Genomic DNA, 16,244 nt, shown 5'->3' with positions numbered 1-16,244 from the left:
TCTCAGCGAAGTCGTACTGAGCGCGGCTCCCCCACGGCTGCCCCCTGCTTGTTGCCCAGTCGAGTAGAGGAGCAGAGCAGTACCCAACTACTGAAATGGCGCTTGTTACTTTAACCCTTTGACTGTTACGTATAGCGAGTTTAGTTTGCAAAATAAAAGAAATGAATAAACTACAAGCGGTGAAATATTTGAACTCCCCCATCATTTGTTACCAGTGTGGCTCTCAAAACCTTAAACATGCATCATATTATTTTATTAACATTAAGGATAAAAACCATAAACAGTCAAAGGGTTAAAGACTCAAATATAACAGAACTGAACAACAATATACAATCCATGTAACTTCAACATTACTGTATATGCTATTATGTTGAACTTATTGCCAGCTTCCTCGTCAGTTTTCATGTCTGAGGTACTGATGGAAAACCACGTTGATGGAACAATACTTAGTTTGTACATTACTAATTTGAATCGCACACGACTAGAAGGTAACAACCTGGCAAGATCACCTCGGATTTATTTAAAAATACAAGTTTTACGTATACAAGGTTCTAAAAACATCCCACATAGAAAATATTTTAAATGACACCTCGCCCTTTACACTTCATTCATTATATTTACAACGTGTGTGGCGTGGACTATTTCTTGTCATTTCGTAGCAACACACACACACACACACACACACCTAATCTATCTGTATATCTGTATACTAAATGCCGGCAACCCCACACACGGTGACCCAGACAAAACACACACACACTCACTTTACAACTCACAAACCGGAGACACCAAAGTTTTTAGGTTCACTCATCACTGTCACCGTCACCTTAACTAGAAAGAGCCAATACCCATTGCTCACCTGCTCCCTGGACGACGCCTGGTGTCATTATGAAGAGACACACAATGAGAGGGTTGGAACCATTCTGCCTTTGAACTTTATTATTACATTTATTGCCACAATTCATTTACTCTCCTCTCTTTCATCGCATTGCTCAGATGCTCTGTGAATCTTCTTCGTCGCCTTTGCCTTCACCCTAACAAGTATATTGTCCTCGAATGCTGAAACGCAATAATTCCCCATATGTCGTGCGTTGGTTCGAACACACGAGACAGGAACTCTTTATCAATAATCAAACTATATCTTGATAACAGCTAGTAAAGTAGCAACAATGATACTTTCTCCTATTCATACGTCTTTTCTCATAAAGCTCCAGACAAGCGTGGCATTTTCCTTTCGTTGATACTAGAGCTACATTCGTCTTCGGTCGGCCCCTCAGCACAACACTTCACACAAACCTCACAACTCAACCTCGGCGTAGATACAAGAAGTGCTTCGGTTCACATCCTTGTCCCTCACCACTAGGAGCTGACGCGCACTGGATGAGTCCTGCTTTAATAGAGCACTATGGGCGGGGGAGGAGGCCGGGGACAGGGACGAGGCATGGCGGGTGAGGGCGGGAGAGCAGAGATGAGGAGACGTGTGTCAGGAGGTGGCAGGGGACGAGCGGTCTTGCACTAAGGTGGTGAGGGTGATGGTCTCCGTCGTGCCTCGCATGGTGAAGGAGCGACAGCGGGACAAGGCAGAGTTTGTGGGCTGCAGGAGGGCCCGCGTGCCCCCCGTCCCGCCGCCGTCGTCACAGCAGCAGAGGACGCAGGACAGGTAGTGGTTATAATATTTCCTGAAGGTGCCGGAGATGCAGTACAGCGCGATTGGGTTGATGCAGGAGTTGAGGAAGCAGAGGCAAAAGCCAATAATGCGTATGGCGTTCCAGAAATCGTTGTAGGAGCCGTAGGGCAGCACGTAGTACCACACCAGGAACACGTTGGTGGGCAGCAGGCACACCGCGAAGATGAGAACGAAGGTGAGCACGATCTTGGCCACCTTCCTCCGCGTCCTGAGCTGCCGGTGGAACACGTGCGACTCCTGCGGCACGTCGTCGGCGGACAGCAGGTGCATCGCCATCAGGAGATAGAAGATTGCTATCACCAGCAGCGGCAGCAGGTACGACAGGAGGAACTTGGTCACCACATACACTTTGGAGTACCAAACCGGCAGGTCTTGGGAAAAGAGTACGCACACGGTGATATTTTTGTGGCCGACGGAAAACTCCCTCACACCAGACGTGAAGGCGGCAGGCAGGGCGAGGACTCCTGACGCCACCCAGATGCCCACCGCTACCCGCACCGTCCTGCGCCCCACCCCGCCCACTGCCTGGTGCAGGGAGGGAGGGCCAGTGCGGCCATTAGTGATGTAGAGATAGAGAAATTATATTAGAAATGTTAAACCAGAAGACCTGATCTATAACAAATATTTGTGCCGAAATAATTACCACTCTAAGTAAAAAAACTACGTGTGAAAAAAGGTAAAAATATAACAAGCCCCTCACCCTCCTGACGGTGGACACGATGGCCAGGTAGCGGTCTGCGGAGAGCGCTGTGAGGGTGAACACAGTCACGCACACCGACACGTCCCTCACGAGCTCGCTGAACTTGCATACGAAGTTCCCGAACGGCCACGAGTCGAGGATGTAGATGACCATGTTGAAGGGCACCGTGAAGAGCAGCACCAGCAGGTCTCCGAGTGCCAGGGAGATAATGTACGTGTTGGGCACGCTGCGAAGGTTCCGGTTCCTCACGAAGATGGCGATCAGTGTCCCGTTACCTGAGTGTTATTGGGGATTAAACACTGCACACACTCTGGGTAAGACGCTTCGTAGTTAAATATCTCCCCTTAAATTTAGAGTCAAAATAAACAAGTTATGAAGATTACGGTTCCTCACGATGATCGCGATCTGTGTCCCTTTACTTGGGTGTTATAGAGAATCAGATACTGCACGCGCTCCGGCTAACACGCTCCGTGGTTACAGTCAACCCTTAAATCTAAGGCCAAAATCAATCATTTGCAAAGCTTTTGGTTCCTTACGAAGATGGCGATCAATGCCCCGTTCCTGAATGTTAAGGGAATGTAATACGCCACTTGCTTTGGATAACATATAAAATATCTCGGCACTATACATATTACTGGCTATATCAAAACTCTCTCTCTCTCTCTCTCTCTCTCTCTCTCTCTCTCTCTCTCTCTCTCTCTCTCTCTCTCTCTCTCTCTCTCTCTCTCTCTCTCTCTCACCTACGAGGCCAACCACGAAGATGAGCACGAACAGCACGGGCACGATGTACGTTTCGGGTCGCTCCTCGTAAGGCTTGTAGCTCAGAGACACGTTGGCCGAGCTCGCCGTGGTCAGGGGCGCCTCCCAGTCCTGCTCGGCGGAGGTCATGACTGCCTCCTCCTCCATCGTCACCAGGGGACTGTACGCACCCAGGGAGGTTCGGGACACTTCTTGTGCGTCCGTTATCTGCCGGTCCCGCTGAAAAGTAAGCGTTTTTATTGCTAGAAAGGAAAATACGTGTAATGCGTTGCCTCGTTAATTAAGAAAAGAAGCATTACTGGGTCAAAAGAATCTACTACGTATTTTAAAAACTGACATAATTTGTGTACTATAACAAGGAACGTAGTGGCCTTGTTTCTCCCTTATCATATTCAAAATCCCTACAATTCAATTCATGCATAAATCAGACCAGATAAATCATTAAGTCTCAGTAACATTTGTAAAGTAAAATTACAAAGTTCTCAATAACTGAATAAAACTGCAATAATACAATTCATAATTCCATTCCCTACTGGTATCGTCCAAGTGGACGATACCAGTAGGGGGAAAAGGAACAAGCGTACATGATATTCATGCAGCGTCATGGAAGTCTGCTATCTCTGACTGTCTTATTTGCATTGAAATGACTTCCAGTGTCCTCAACAGCTCCCCTGACACTCCTCTCCTTGTCTCCTCGCACACCTCTACGTGACGGAGCTGTATAATGGCCTGGATCCCTCCCTAAGTCATGGATCGCTCAATATACTCAATACTGTATTCAGAGGAAGGCTGCCCGCTCCCCTCCCCGCTACCTATGGGAGTGTGTGATGCAGGGGTGTTTTGACCTCATCAGCATCTGTTCAAAGGCCACTGAGATCAGAATATAAGATCATAGGAAATAAAGGAAGGTGCAAGAATCCGTCAAGCCTACACGTGGCAGTCCCTGTATGAAACGTGCCTACCTATTTCCACTTGTCATCCTCTTCTGTAAATGTACTGAATCTTTAAAAGCTTTCTAATGACTCGGTATTGGCAACCTGATTACTGAGTCTGTTTCATTCATCTACTACTCTGAGAACCATCTGAGTCAGATTCTCACAGGCGTTGATCCTAAATGATGACGTAGAATCTGTGCTAAACTGTCAAAGGAATCATGAAAATATCCTTGAAAACTGTAGTATCGTCCACTAGAATATTATTAGTGGTCGAGATAACATGCCGAAATGCTCGAGAAAACAGACCTAGAATCGTCACAAGGATCGAATACATTGAAACGATCTGAGACTGTCGCTACCTGCTCCTGAATAAACAGAAATACACATCACTCCTTTCACTTTCTTGGGAAGGAGCCGTGGGTGCGTCGGAATTCAGTATGAATGGAATGTTGAAGCAAATAATATAAAGCCCCACGTGTCTCAAAATTGATCATGCTAAGAAAAGTAATAAATCTTTGCAAGAGAAGGGGAGCGGTGAACGAGAGAGAGATACATCGTCATAAAACTTCAATGACAAGGGAAAGACAGACAGGCGAGGATTTTGTAAGGAAGGATGGGATGAGTCAATACGCTCCAGGCTATACACGCTAATTACGGCTACTCACCAGTATCTCTGCAACTATACCAGGGACTGTGTAGGCCTGACAGCTTCTTGCAGCTTCCCTTATCTTCATTATGTTTTTACTTTCACGGTATTAGTAGCGGCATTAACACCAATGGCAAAACTGCTACTACAGCTGATTTTATTACTACTACTACTACAACTACTACTACTACTACTACTACTACTACTACTACTACTGCTATTACTACTACTGCTATTACTACTACTACTATTACTACTACTACTACTACTACTACTACTATGTTACAAAATAATGGACTTACTAATACGGTGACAAACATAAGAGCAAGAATGAATAACAAAAATGAACAAAAATTATAACAAAATAATAATAATAATAATAATAACAATAATAATAATAATAATAATTAATAATAATAATAATAATAATAATAATAATAATAATAATAATAATGATGATGATGATGATGATAATAGTAATAATAATGATAAGAAGAAATAAAAATAAAAAGATGATGATGATGGTGATGAAAGAAAGAAAAAAATATGATAAGAAAAAAAAAAACTAAACTAAACTAAATTAGACTAACCTACATTTCGTTGTATTTAATTCCCTTAGCACAAACAAAAGTTAAACGAAAAACATTCACTTATCGTTTTACTTATTATTATATTTTTCTCTCTCTGTAAAAGTTTCTTTCCTCCTTTCGTTTCCCTTCTTGTGTTAGCTTTCCCTTTTCCCAGTGGCGCTCGGGAGCTTGATGTGTGTGTGTGTGTGTGTGTGTGTGTGTGTGTGTGTGTGTGTGTGTGTGTGTGTGTGTGTGTGTGTGTGTGTGTGTGTGTGTGTGTGTGTGTGTGTGTGTGTGTGTGTGTGTGTGTGTGTGTGTGTGTGTGTGGGTTCCGCTTTTCTGGCTCCTCTGCAAAGAATAGTTATCACATCAAGGGGCTTAGTAATCTCCCGGGGGACAAAGTTTTAATTGGGAGATGATAGAGGCGTTAATTGCGTAAATATATTGTCTGGAAAATAAGTTGGTGTATTATTATTATTATTATTATTATTATTATTATTATTATTATTATTATTACAGCATACAAGTTTTCGCTGATCTCTCTCTCTCTCTCTCTCTCTCTCTCTCTCTCTCTCTCTCTCTCTCTCTCTCTCTCTCTCTCTCTCTCTCTCTCTCTCTCTCTCATAATGCACACACCATACCAAGAGATAAGATATTTACATATGAATCATTAACCTCGAAACCCAAAGAGACCTCCCTCGCGCCCATCCCTTTAAAACGGACGCCTTTGCGGTGCTAAAATGAAACGAAAAGGTTGTCAGCCGTCCTCACTTCCCCGTCTTGCCACGCCTCCCCGTCACCCTCTAATGGACTCGCCTTACCCCCGACGCACTCTGTTTGTTACGCCCCGGAAAGTGACTGTCGCGGGCTTTCTGTGATGTTACGGGAGTGGGGAGCGAGGGAGGGAGTGAGAGGGAATCGGTTTATTGGTGATATTAAATTGTGAGCCAAGCGTGATTCTGCTAAGTAAGGTGGCAACACTCGGGAGCAGCTGTGCTTTTTTTTTTCTTTTTATTCTCTCTCTCTCTCTCTCTCTCTCTCTCTCTCTCTCTCTCTCTCTCTCTCTCTCTCTCTCTCTCTCTCTCTCTCTCTCTCCTTTTCCTGTTGTGGTGAATTATGTGGTTGTGTGTTGTGGTAAGGTGAGGTGTTTGTGTGTGTGTGTGTGTGTGTGTGTGTGTGTGTGTGTGTGTGTGTGTGTGTGTGTGTGTGTGTGTGTGTGTGTGTGTGTGTGTGTGTGTGTGTGTGTGTGTGTAAACTGGTGCGTCTGTGTCTTCCGAAAATCTGTTTTTCGTTGCTGGGAATAAAAATCCTTCAAAGAGAAACACACACACTTCAGTCTTTTCCATCCTTCTCCGCTTCCTCTCTCTCTCTCTCTCTCTCTCTCTCTCTCTCTCTCTCTCTCTCTCTCTCTCTCTCTCTCTCTCTCTCTCTCTCCATCGGGCAGGCAGAGTCTTTGTCCTGTGAACAAAGCCTCCCCAACGTTACCCCGAGGCAGCAACAATTCTGGTGTTCCCGCACAAAACGGCGCATTGTGACTCCAAAAAGTGCATCAACTAGCAGAAAGAAGTATTAAAATTCTTAACTGGCATTCCGTCACTGCAGAAATGAATGGTATTTCGAGAAGCAGACGCACTGGATGAAACTTGATTGGATGCACGAGTCAAACTAATAATTAGCAGTAGTTGGCACTCACCATCATAACAATAATTGGTCTGTCTTAATAATCCAACGAATGGGATGAAAACTGTAAGGTAAATTTTTCCGTTAAGTGAAAAGTGAAACTTCAGAAGGGAAGAAAAGACTGAGGCCATGAGCACTAAAGAGTTTTTTTTTTTCCTTTTACATGTTGCACTAATCCTTTCACGGCTAGCTTGGCATCACATGTCACAGATCAAACAGTCGCCGCATTCTGGTTGTGAGGACTCAAGGCACGTATTGTTCTTTCATCAGGACTATTTTGCAAAGGACACAGAGATGGATAATTTGATTTTCAAGTATATTTTACCTGTTGACGATGCAGAAGACTTGTTAAGCCATCACTTGAATCATGAAAGCACCTTTGAAGTCTCCCGCAACGTCCCCCACAGCCTGGCCAATGTGAGAGATAGGTCGACGACACGTTTAGGAATACGTACAGGCCTTGGTGTGTTCATTACTGAGCAAGCGTCGCCACTTTCATTACTGCCTCTGCCTCATCAAGCACAGACTGATATCGCCAGCCGCCACCATCTCTGTGTACTGGTTTGTGGCGACTCCTATGACAGGGAAAGTGACGCGAGACGAGTCAGCGAGGGACAGAGCCACATCCCCCACTGGATATTTGGATATATTTTTATTGACATAATAAATGAGCTAAAACATAATTTGTGTTATTCACAGTCCCAGTGGAGAACAATGACTGAATGGTTAACTTTCCAGGAATTCCCTGCGGCTATAAAACAAATATGAGTTTGCGGCTTTCAATAAATCTGACAAAAGAAAAAAAAGTTTGCCTTCCTATTTAACGCAAATCGATGACATGTTCAATGTACTTGATTAAAAAAAAAAAAACTATCAATCCAGCTTCATTTGGTGGAAAACTCCGCATTTTCATATTTAATGCCCCTTTTCACGCAAAAAACCACCTAACATACAAGAGATGAGAGAGAGAGAGAGAGAGAGATGAGAGAGAGAGAGAGAGGAGAGAGAGAGAGAGAGAGAGAGAGAGAGAGAATTTGCGTGTGGGTGGTTGGAAGAGAGCATGCTCGATTACACTGCCATTCTCGCCCCTAAAAAGCTCAAAAAGTGATGCTAAGTCAGACGTGACTCCATACAGGATTTACAGTCGCTTGGTACTGGGGCGAGTGGTGCTCAGATCATACAGGCCTCAGGTCGGATGATCCTCAAGACAGATCGACCGTGTGAATCCATACACACTAATATAATGTTCACCAGGCCATTCACTACTTACTCAACCACATCCACCCATCCACTCATCCTCTCAACCATATCCACCCACTCACATCCACTCACCCACAGGCATAACTCAATTCTTCATCCACCGAGTTCACACTCACTCATCCACCCACCCACCTCCATTAGCCCACCCATTCAACCAATCACTCAACGACATCCACCCACCGCCCACACACACACACACACACATTCTCTCTCTCTCTCTCTCTCTCTCTCTCTCTCTCTCTATCTCTCTCTCTCTCTCTCTCTCTCTCTCTCTCTCTCTCTCTTTTCATCCCCGCCTCCGTGGTAGAGAAGTTGCAAGATTTTCGTCACAAACTCCTCGGATCATGTTTGGGAGACGCAGCAAAGTCAGCCAGGTGACTGGTAAATATATATGGCATCTCCGCAGATGTCTTAGCTAAGGCGGCTTTCCATGTGACATTGTATTAACCGAAGGTATAAACATCCCAGAGATGGCACAGCTATTCAGTGGCCGCCTTGCTCCTGAGGTTAGGGGCTACATTTCTTACCTACGTGATATGAATGCAGGTTCCCGGCCAGGAAGCCTCTCAAGGCTACTTATTTATTCCCCCTTCAGATGAATTTCTCAGACATTCATATCTCAAGTTTTGAATAACACTTTCGAGCTACACTCCTTGGGGGTTGGCACCTTCAGTGGGCATTTTCTATAACTTTTTGTTACCCTAGGAAAGAGTCGTCTCTAACATGAAAAAAAAAAAAGTGTTTCCATTACGCATCAAAGACCAGACACTACAGCAGCACCAAGTTGTCTGCTGCCACAAACGAGCATTACTGTACAGCTATCACTTTATTTCGCCTGTCTTACGATGCTACTTTCTGGCAAATGATTCAGTGATGGGCAAAGTTATGCGTGTTTAGAACTGGGAAATAAGCTGCAAGAAAAGGCTAACATAAGGAAAATACAAATAAATTATATAATATATGACCTAACAGTACCTTAGTGGATGAGGCGTGACTGTGGTTGGTCTGGGCGAAAGTCACGCTTGCTCCCTCTCAAGTGTTGAGCAACTGGCGATTTCTTGCGATGCCACCACTCGTCTGTGGAAGGGTGAGGCCCCTGACCACACTGGCTTTCTTCAGTAAGTCCTGTTCTCGTGACGCCTTGAATCTCTCTCAAGATCTGGAAAAGGAAAAAGAGTAAAAACACTGGAGAGAGAGGAGAGAGAGAGAGAGAAGAGAGAGAGAGAGAGAGAGAGTGAGAGAGAGAGGAGAGAGAGAGAGAGAGAGAGAGAGAAGAAAGAGTGGTCATTGAATCAGAAAATCTGAGAGGAGAAAGGACACGGTTCATTAGTCAGAATGGAACAATGGCGAGGAAAACAGCTTCCACCACCACCACCACCACCAGCACCACTACCACTACCACCACCATCATTACCCATTGCTCTTCCTCCCTCTCCTCTATTTTTACCAACCTGAAGGAAAAAACACTCTTCATCGCATGCAAATGATGATGATGATAACAATGATGGTGATGATAAAAATAGCAAATAAAATGACAGATAATCAGCTACCTAAATGTCCATAAATTTATATCCACGTATGTTTTTATAAAAATAAAGATCACAGATAGCCAGAAAGACAGACAGGCACTAGGAGGCAGTGAGTCATTAGTTAGTTATTTTTCTTATCACTGATCACTTTTAGGTTCGTGATCTTCGCTTAATTGGGTTAATGACGGCCATGTTACTGATTCCTAGACAGCAGACAACGCTTCGGCACTTCCTCCCTCATCTCCATCCACCCTTTTACTGATACGGTTCCTCCTTTATTATTTACTGTATTTGCATCGACACAGAAAAGAAAAGAAACTGAAAGCAGACTAAGTGTTTCGTTCCCCCTGAGAGAAATTTCCAAGCATAGCGTTAAGAATTTGTGTGGATGCCTCCTTGCCTTCCTTCAGAGTGACGCGTTAATGCTTCTTGGATCAGGGACTTGGAATGATAGGCATGTTGTGTGTTGATTTAGGAAAGAGGAAAAGAAGTGAAGATTATAACGAAATTTCATAATCCTTGTGTCATTCATTCTTTTCTTCTTCTTCCTCCTTCTCTTCCTCCTCCTCCTCCTTCTCCTCCTCGTCTCCTAGTCTTCTTTTTTTCTTCCCTCTTCGTCCTCATCTCCGGGTTGGAAGGTAAATTAGTGGTCGGTGATTTTTACTTCTGAGCTTATCGGTAACATATGAAGAGAGAGAGAGAGAGAGAGAGAAGGAGAGAGAGAGAGAGAGAGATGAGAGAGAGAGAGAGAGAGAGAGAGAGAGAGAGGGAGAGAGAGAGACGCGCAGTACAATAACGCTACCCTTGTAACAACGATATTGACTACAAGGTACATATAAACATACATACATGGCTCTTTTTTTTTTTTTTCAAAGTACATGTCGCTTTTTTTTTTTTTTTTTTGCCTGATCTGTATTTACACAAGCCCGGGGGGAGAGGTGGGCCAGGAGAATTTTTCCTTCTGTTTTTATCTTGTCACGCACTCACTATTGAGAAAACTCTAATCTCATATAAGAAATGAATGAAAAAAAAAAAATAGAAAAAAAAGTGGTGAACTGTTTTGATAGCAAAGTGATAATTCTCAGATAAAAAAAAATAAAAAAAGAACTGGCTCCTTTATGTTTTCATCACTCAGTCCTATAACCAAGTTATAGTTTTTTTTTTTCAATAGTATGTAGTTTGTTACTGGTTGTCTCGTTTCTTTTCATCCGTTTCCAGTTCCACCATTTTCTCATTGGCATCCCTTCCTTTTGTCTTTCCTATCTCCTCTCTCCCTCTTTCCTTTTTTCTGTACTACTCAATATCAATCCATTATTCTTTATTCCTTCCTTCCTTCCCCTTTGCTATCAAATCTCCTTTCCTAGTTTTTTTTCTTTCCCTCCTTTCCCTATTCCCAAATCGTGCTCTTCGATTCACTCCTTTCTTCCTTGTTTGCTTCCTTCCTTTCTCCCTTCTTTCCTTCTCTTGTGCTATCAAATCTTTCCTAGTTTCTTTCATTCCCTCCTTTCTGTATTCCTAAATCATGTCCTTTGATTTCCCTTTTTTTTTTCCTTCCTTCACCCATTCCTTACTTCCCTCCTCTCTCTCTCCCTCTCTCTCTCTCTCTCTCTCTCTCTCTCTCTCTCCTCTCTCTCTCTCTCTCCTCTCTCCTCTCTCTCTCTCTCCTCTCTCTCTCTCTCTCTCTCTCTATCCTTCCCTTTTGCCTCAATTTATTCGATTTCCATGCTATCGTCTATCTTAAGTTTCCTTTCTTACGTTTGTCTTTGCTTCCGCCTCCCTTAATTCTTTCCTTATCCATTTCCTTTTTACATTCATCCGTTTCCCTCTCCCTCGTCTTCTTATCTCCTCAATTTACTCGATTCTCATGTTATACTTTATCTAACTCTCCCTCCTCCTTCCGTCTTCCTCTCTCCCTCAGAGCCAACGAGGCATACGCGGGTCAGCTTCACAGAAAGGGTCGCTGCTCTGGTGCCTCGTGTATTCCCAAGGGGCTCTAGAACACAAATGGGTCCTTGCCGCCACTAAGGGACCACGATTACATGAGGAGGTGGAGGAGCAGGAGGAAGAGGAGGAGGAGAAGGGGAGAAGGGTGGGTTCCAGTCTCGCCCCTTCGTGCAGTGATCCAGGATAATGCCAAAGAGTAAAGCCTGGAAATGGTAGGTCATTGTAGGTCATTCATGCTATCTCGTACTGTTCTCCTCCTTCTCTTCTTCCTCCTCCTTCTCCTTGTCTTCCTTCCCCTGTTAGGTGGCAGTTTTAAAACTTTGCCTCCCTTCTCTTCTTACTCCTCTTCCTCGTTTGATTTTCTTTTTCTGTTATTTTACTTTAATTTTCTCACAAGTTCTTGTTGACTTTTTAACGTTTCTAAGGAGAGAGGAGAGAGAGAGAGAGAGAAGAGAGAGAGAGAGAGAGAGAGAGAGAGAGAGAGAGAGAGGAGAGATAGAGAGAGAGAGAGAGAGAGAGAGAGAGAGAGAGAGAGAGAGAGAGAGAGATGCCCTTCCTTCTCTGTTGCTGGATAAAGGTATAGGCGTCAAATTCCTCCATAGACAGAACAGATGCAACTCATCCGAGTAAGACAATGCTATACAGTCAGAGGGAGCTCGTCTCTTCAATTAACTTTCTTAACTGACTCTCCTCAACCTGTCTCTATCTACTGCAATGTTTCGCCTTTCTTTCATGTACTCCTTTACTCTGCCTCTCCCAGCAGCCTTCTTCCGTACAACACTTTCTATTATAAAGGGCATAAAAAAAATTATTAAAGCTGGAAGAAACCGTCAGACCTACACGTGCCAGTCCCTGTAATATACCGTACCTACCCCACTATTCATTTTTATCCCTACGGGCAATAAAATCCAGACTACTAAATTAATCACATAAATTTTACTAGTATGCATGTTTTTTTTCCGCTGTACCCGTAACCAAACATAATGCTCGTGTAAACACAAGCGTCCATGCTGGGCCCCTTAATGAGCTTAATGATCATGTAAACGAAGCAATGCTTCATCACTTTTATAAAAGTACGAATAGGAGAGAAAGGAGATGAATGAGAAGAAAAAGAAGAGAAAAAAAGGAGGAACGAAGGAAGAGTAGTATATAGGTTCTCAAGCCAAAGACACGGAAAGTCAGAGTGGGTCCTAGCTATGCTCCCCTTGCATCCCTACAATGGTCCCCACGAGCTATGAAACAACTGGGAGCAAATAAGAGGCCAAATATCCTGACACTAAAAGAAAAGTGGGACAATTGAACGACTGGGGGCCAGAACAAGGACTCACAAACTAACAGGCGAGATAAACAAGAACACAAGTGATCTAATGGTAAGGAGAAGAAAGGACGTGTGCGTTATCTTTTAATTATAATATAATCTCTCTCTTTCTCTTTCTAGATAGGTAGAAGTATGAATCTCTCTCATATAAAGATTTTCTATCAACGCTTCATCCATCCGTCACTGGAGACAGGAGTGGCTCGAGAGAGAAACTGGCACATAATAGCGAGGATAGCGAAATGCTCTATCCAAGTGGACAAAAAGGACTGGAGATGCCCGCCACAGATGGCAGCATCGTACACGCCCAAATCTCGCCAGTATGACATGTGTGTTTTAGGTGAGTGTGAACTTCGAAAACTTATTGTAAAAGCAGGTCAAATATAAAATCACAGGCACTAAAAGTTCTGATAGTTCCGTAATTCACTCCATTTTGTTGTCAGTGGTGTCTTGAAATGATATTATAAACTTCCAGGACGTTATCATCAAACAGTAAAATTTTTAATGTGTTTCTCTAGAAAGTTAGAATAAGTGTTGTGGCTCACATGGTAGCGTTTCTGGCAGCAAGTTATGGATTCAACTTTCAACTTTCAAATATTATTATTTATTTATTTTTTTTTTCAGATGATTGTCTGCTTCCAGGTCCATCGAACTCATGGATTCAAATTAAACTCTTAACATCCTGCAAAACATTTTATGCATGCTTGAGGATGAAGCACAGCAGTCAAAGTCTTAGTAGCTTAGGTAGACATCTATCAGTTGAGGCTATCTTCGCATGAGCGAAGGGGCAGAAATAAGGCAAGCGCAAGTCAGGAGCACTGATGTCACTTGGAAGAACGTATTACATCCTTGGCAAGCGCTTGGAGTATTAGGGAGGGACATCAGATTCCCCACTGGGAGTACGTGCTCTACTAAAGATAATAAAAAGTACTCCATACGTTCCTTGTGCTTTACCTTTCACCCTTCACCATTCCCGCCCGCAGCAGCGCCACTTCTTTCTTGCCGTCACGAGAATATCATTACAAAGATGAAAATAATACAAGAAGCCAAGCTGAAGTAAGAAACAGCGTCAATTAAGAAGCTGTCATAATTTCTTTTCTACTTTCCTCTGTTTCTAAGTTAGGCTTAAGGACTAAGATCGCATACCGCCTCGCTCTCCCACACGCTTTGCCACACTGATCCCGCTGTTCCTCTCCTGTTCTCTCAGCTGATGAAAGAAAACGAAACTTGTACGTAACTCTCTCTGTTAAAAGAAAATAAACGTCGATTTCTTTTTTTTTTTTTTTCTATGTAGGAGGGACACTGGCCAAGGGCAACAAAAATCCAATTAAAAAAAAGCCCACTGAGATGCCAGTTCCAGAAAAGGGTCCAAAGCGGTAGTCAAAAACTGAAGGATAAGTGTCTTCAACAACCTCCCTCTTGAAGAAATTCATGTCATAGGAAGGTGGAAATATAGAAGAAGACAGGGAGTTCCAGAATTTACCAGAGAAAGGGATGAATGATTGAGAATACTGGTTAACTCTTGCGTTAGACAGAATAAGGGTGAGAGGAAGAAGAAAGTCTTGTGAAACGAGGCCGCGGGAGGAAGGGTAAGCATGCAGTTAGCAAGATCAGAAGAGCAGTTAGCATAAAAATAGCGGTAGAAGACAGCTAGAGATGCAATACTGCGGCGATGAGAGAGAGGCTGAAGACAGTCAGTTAGAGGAAAGGAGTTGATGAGACGAAAAGCTTTTGATTCTATCCTGTCTAGAAGAGCGGTATGAGTGGAACCCCCCCCAGACATGGACGGATAAGGCCCTTGTACAAAGTTAGCAACTGGGGGGGGCAGTGAGAAAAACTGGCGGAGATCGTCCCGGAACGCTTAACTTCATAGAAGCTATTTTTAGCTAGAGATGAGATGTGAAGTTTCCAGTTCAGATTATAATTAAAGGACAGACCGAGGATGTTCAGTGTAGAAGAGGGGGGACAGTTAAGTGTCACTGAAGAAGAGTGGATAGTTGTCTGGAAGGTTATGTCAAGTTGATAGATGGAGGAATTGAGTTTTTGAGGCATTGAACAGTACTAAGTTTGCTCTGCCCCAGTCAGAAATTTTAGAAAGATCAGAAGTCAGGCGTTCTGTGGCTTCCCTGCGTGAAATGTTTACTTCCTGAAGGGTTAGACGTTTATGAAAAGACGTGAAAAAGTGTAGGGTGGTATCATCAGCGTAGGAGTGGATTGGACAAGAAGTTTTGTTTAGAAGTTCAATGATGAATAATAAGAAGAGAGTGGGTAACAGGACAGAACCCTGAGGAACACCTCTGTTAATAGATTTAGGAGAACAACAGTGACCGTCTACTTAAACAGTAATAGAACGGTCAGAAAGGAAACTTGAGATGAAGTTACAGAGAGAGAAGGATATAAGCCGTGGGAGGGTAGTTTGGAAATCAAAGTTTTGTGCCAGAATCTATCAGAAGCTTTTGATATATCCAAGGCAACAGCAAAAGTTTCACCAAAATCTTTAAAAAGATGATGACGAAAACTCAGTAAGGAAAGCCAGAAGATCACCAGTGGTCTTGTTGGAATCCATACTGGCGATCAGATATAAGGTTGTGAAGTGATAGTTGTTTAAGGATCTTCCTATTGAGGATAAATTAAAAACTCTAGATAGGCAGAAAATTAAAGCAATAGGACGGTAGTTTGAGGGATTAGAGCGGTCACCCTTTTTAAAAACAGGCTGAATGTAGGCAAACTTCCAGCAAGAAGGAAATGTAGATGTTGACAGATAGAGCTGAAAGAGTTTGACTAGGCAAGGTGCAAGCACGGAGGCACAGTTTCGGAGAACAATAGGAGGGTCTCCATCAGGTCCATAAGCATTCTGAGGGTTTAGGCCAGCAAGGGCATGGAAAACATCAATGCGAAGAATTTTAATAGGTAGCATGAAGTAGTCAGAATGTGGAGGAGAGGGAAGAACAAGACCAGAATCATCCAAGGTAGAATTTTTAGCAAAGGTTTGAGCGTAGAGTTCAGCTTTAGAAATGGATGTGATAGCAGTGGTGCCATCTGGTTGAAATAAAGGAGATAAAGAAGAAGAAAAGTTATTAGAGATATTTTTGGCTAGATGCCAGAAGTCATGAGGGGAATTAGATCTTGAAAGATTTTGACACTTTCTGTTAATGAAGGAGTTTTTGGCTAGTTGGTAACAGACTTGGCATAGTTCCGGCCAGAAATATAAAGTGCATGA

General features: G+C 43.3%; 1 protein-coding gene across 1 annotated transcript in view; it reads right to left on the bottom strand.

The window, feature by feature from the left end:
• Nucleotides 1-1,142: 1,142 nt before the first annotated feature.
• Nucleotides 1,143-16,244, bottom strand: part of LOC135100651 (neuropeptide CCHamide-1 receptor-like) — a 92,566-nt gene continuing 77,464 nt past the window's right edge. Inside the window, exons 3-6 of the mRNA XM_064003746.1 lie at nucleotides 9,212-9,395; nucleotides 3,128-3,365; nucleotides 2,388-2,662; nucleotides 1,143-2,212 (exon numbers count right to left, since the gene is read on the bottom strand). Of these exons, the coding sequence (XP_063859816.1) occupies nucleotides 1,484-2,212; nucleotides 2,388-2,662; nucleotides 3,128-3,293 (1,170 nt within the window). The 5' untranslated portion in view covers nucleotides 3,294-3,365; nucleotides 9,212-9,395 and the 3' untranslated portion in view covers nucleotides 1,143-1,483. The remainder of the gene's footprint in view (nucleotides 2,213-2,387; nucleotides 2,663-3,127; nucleotides 3,366-9,211; nucleotides 9,396-16,244) is intronic.

This window comes from Scylla paramamosain, chromosome 5 (assembly GCF_035594125.1).
Source record: "Scylla paramamosain isolate STU-SP2022 chromosome 5, ASM3559412v1, whole genome shotgun sequence".
Taxonomy (NCBI): Eukaryota; Metazoa; Arthropoda; class Malacostraca; order Decapoda; family Portunidae; genus Scylla; species Scylla paramamosain.
The sequence above is the reverse complement of the archived record's forward strand: the minus strand, read 5'-3'. Positions and strand labels throughout refer to the sequence as shown.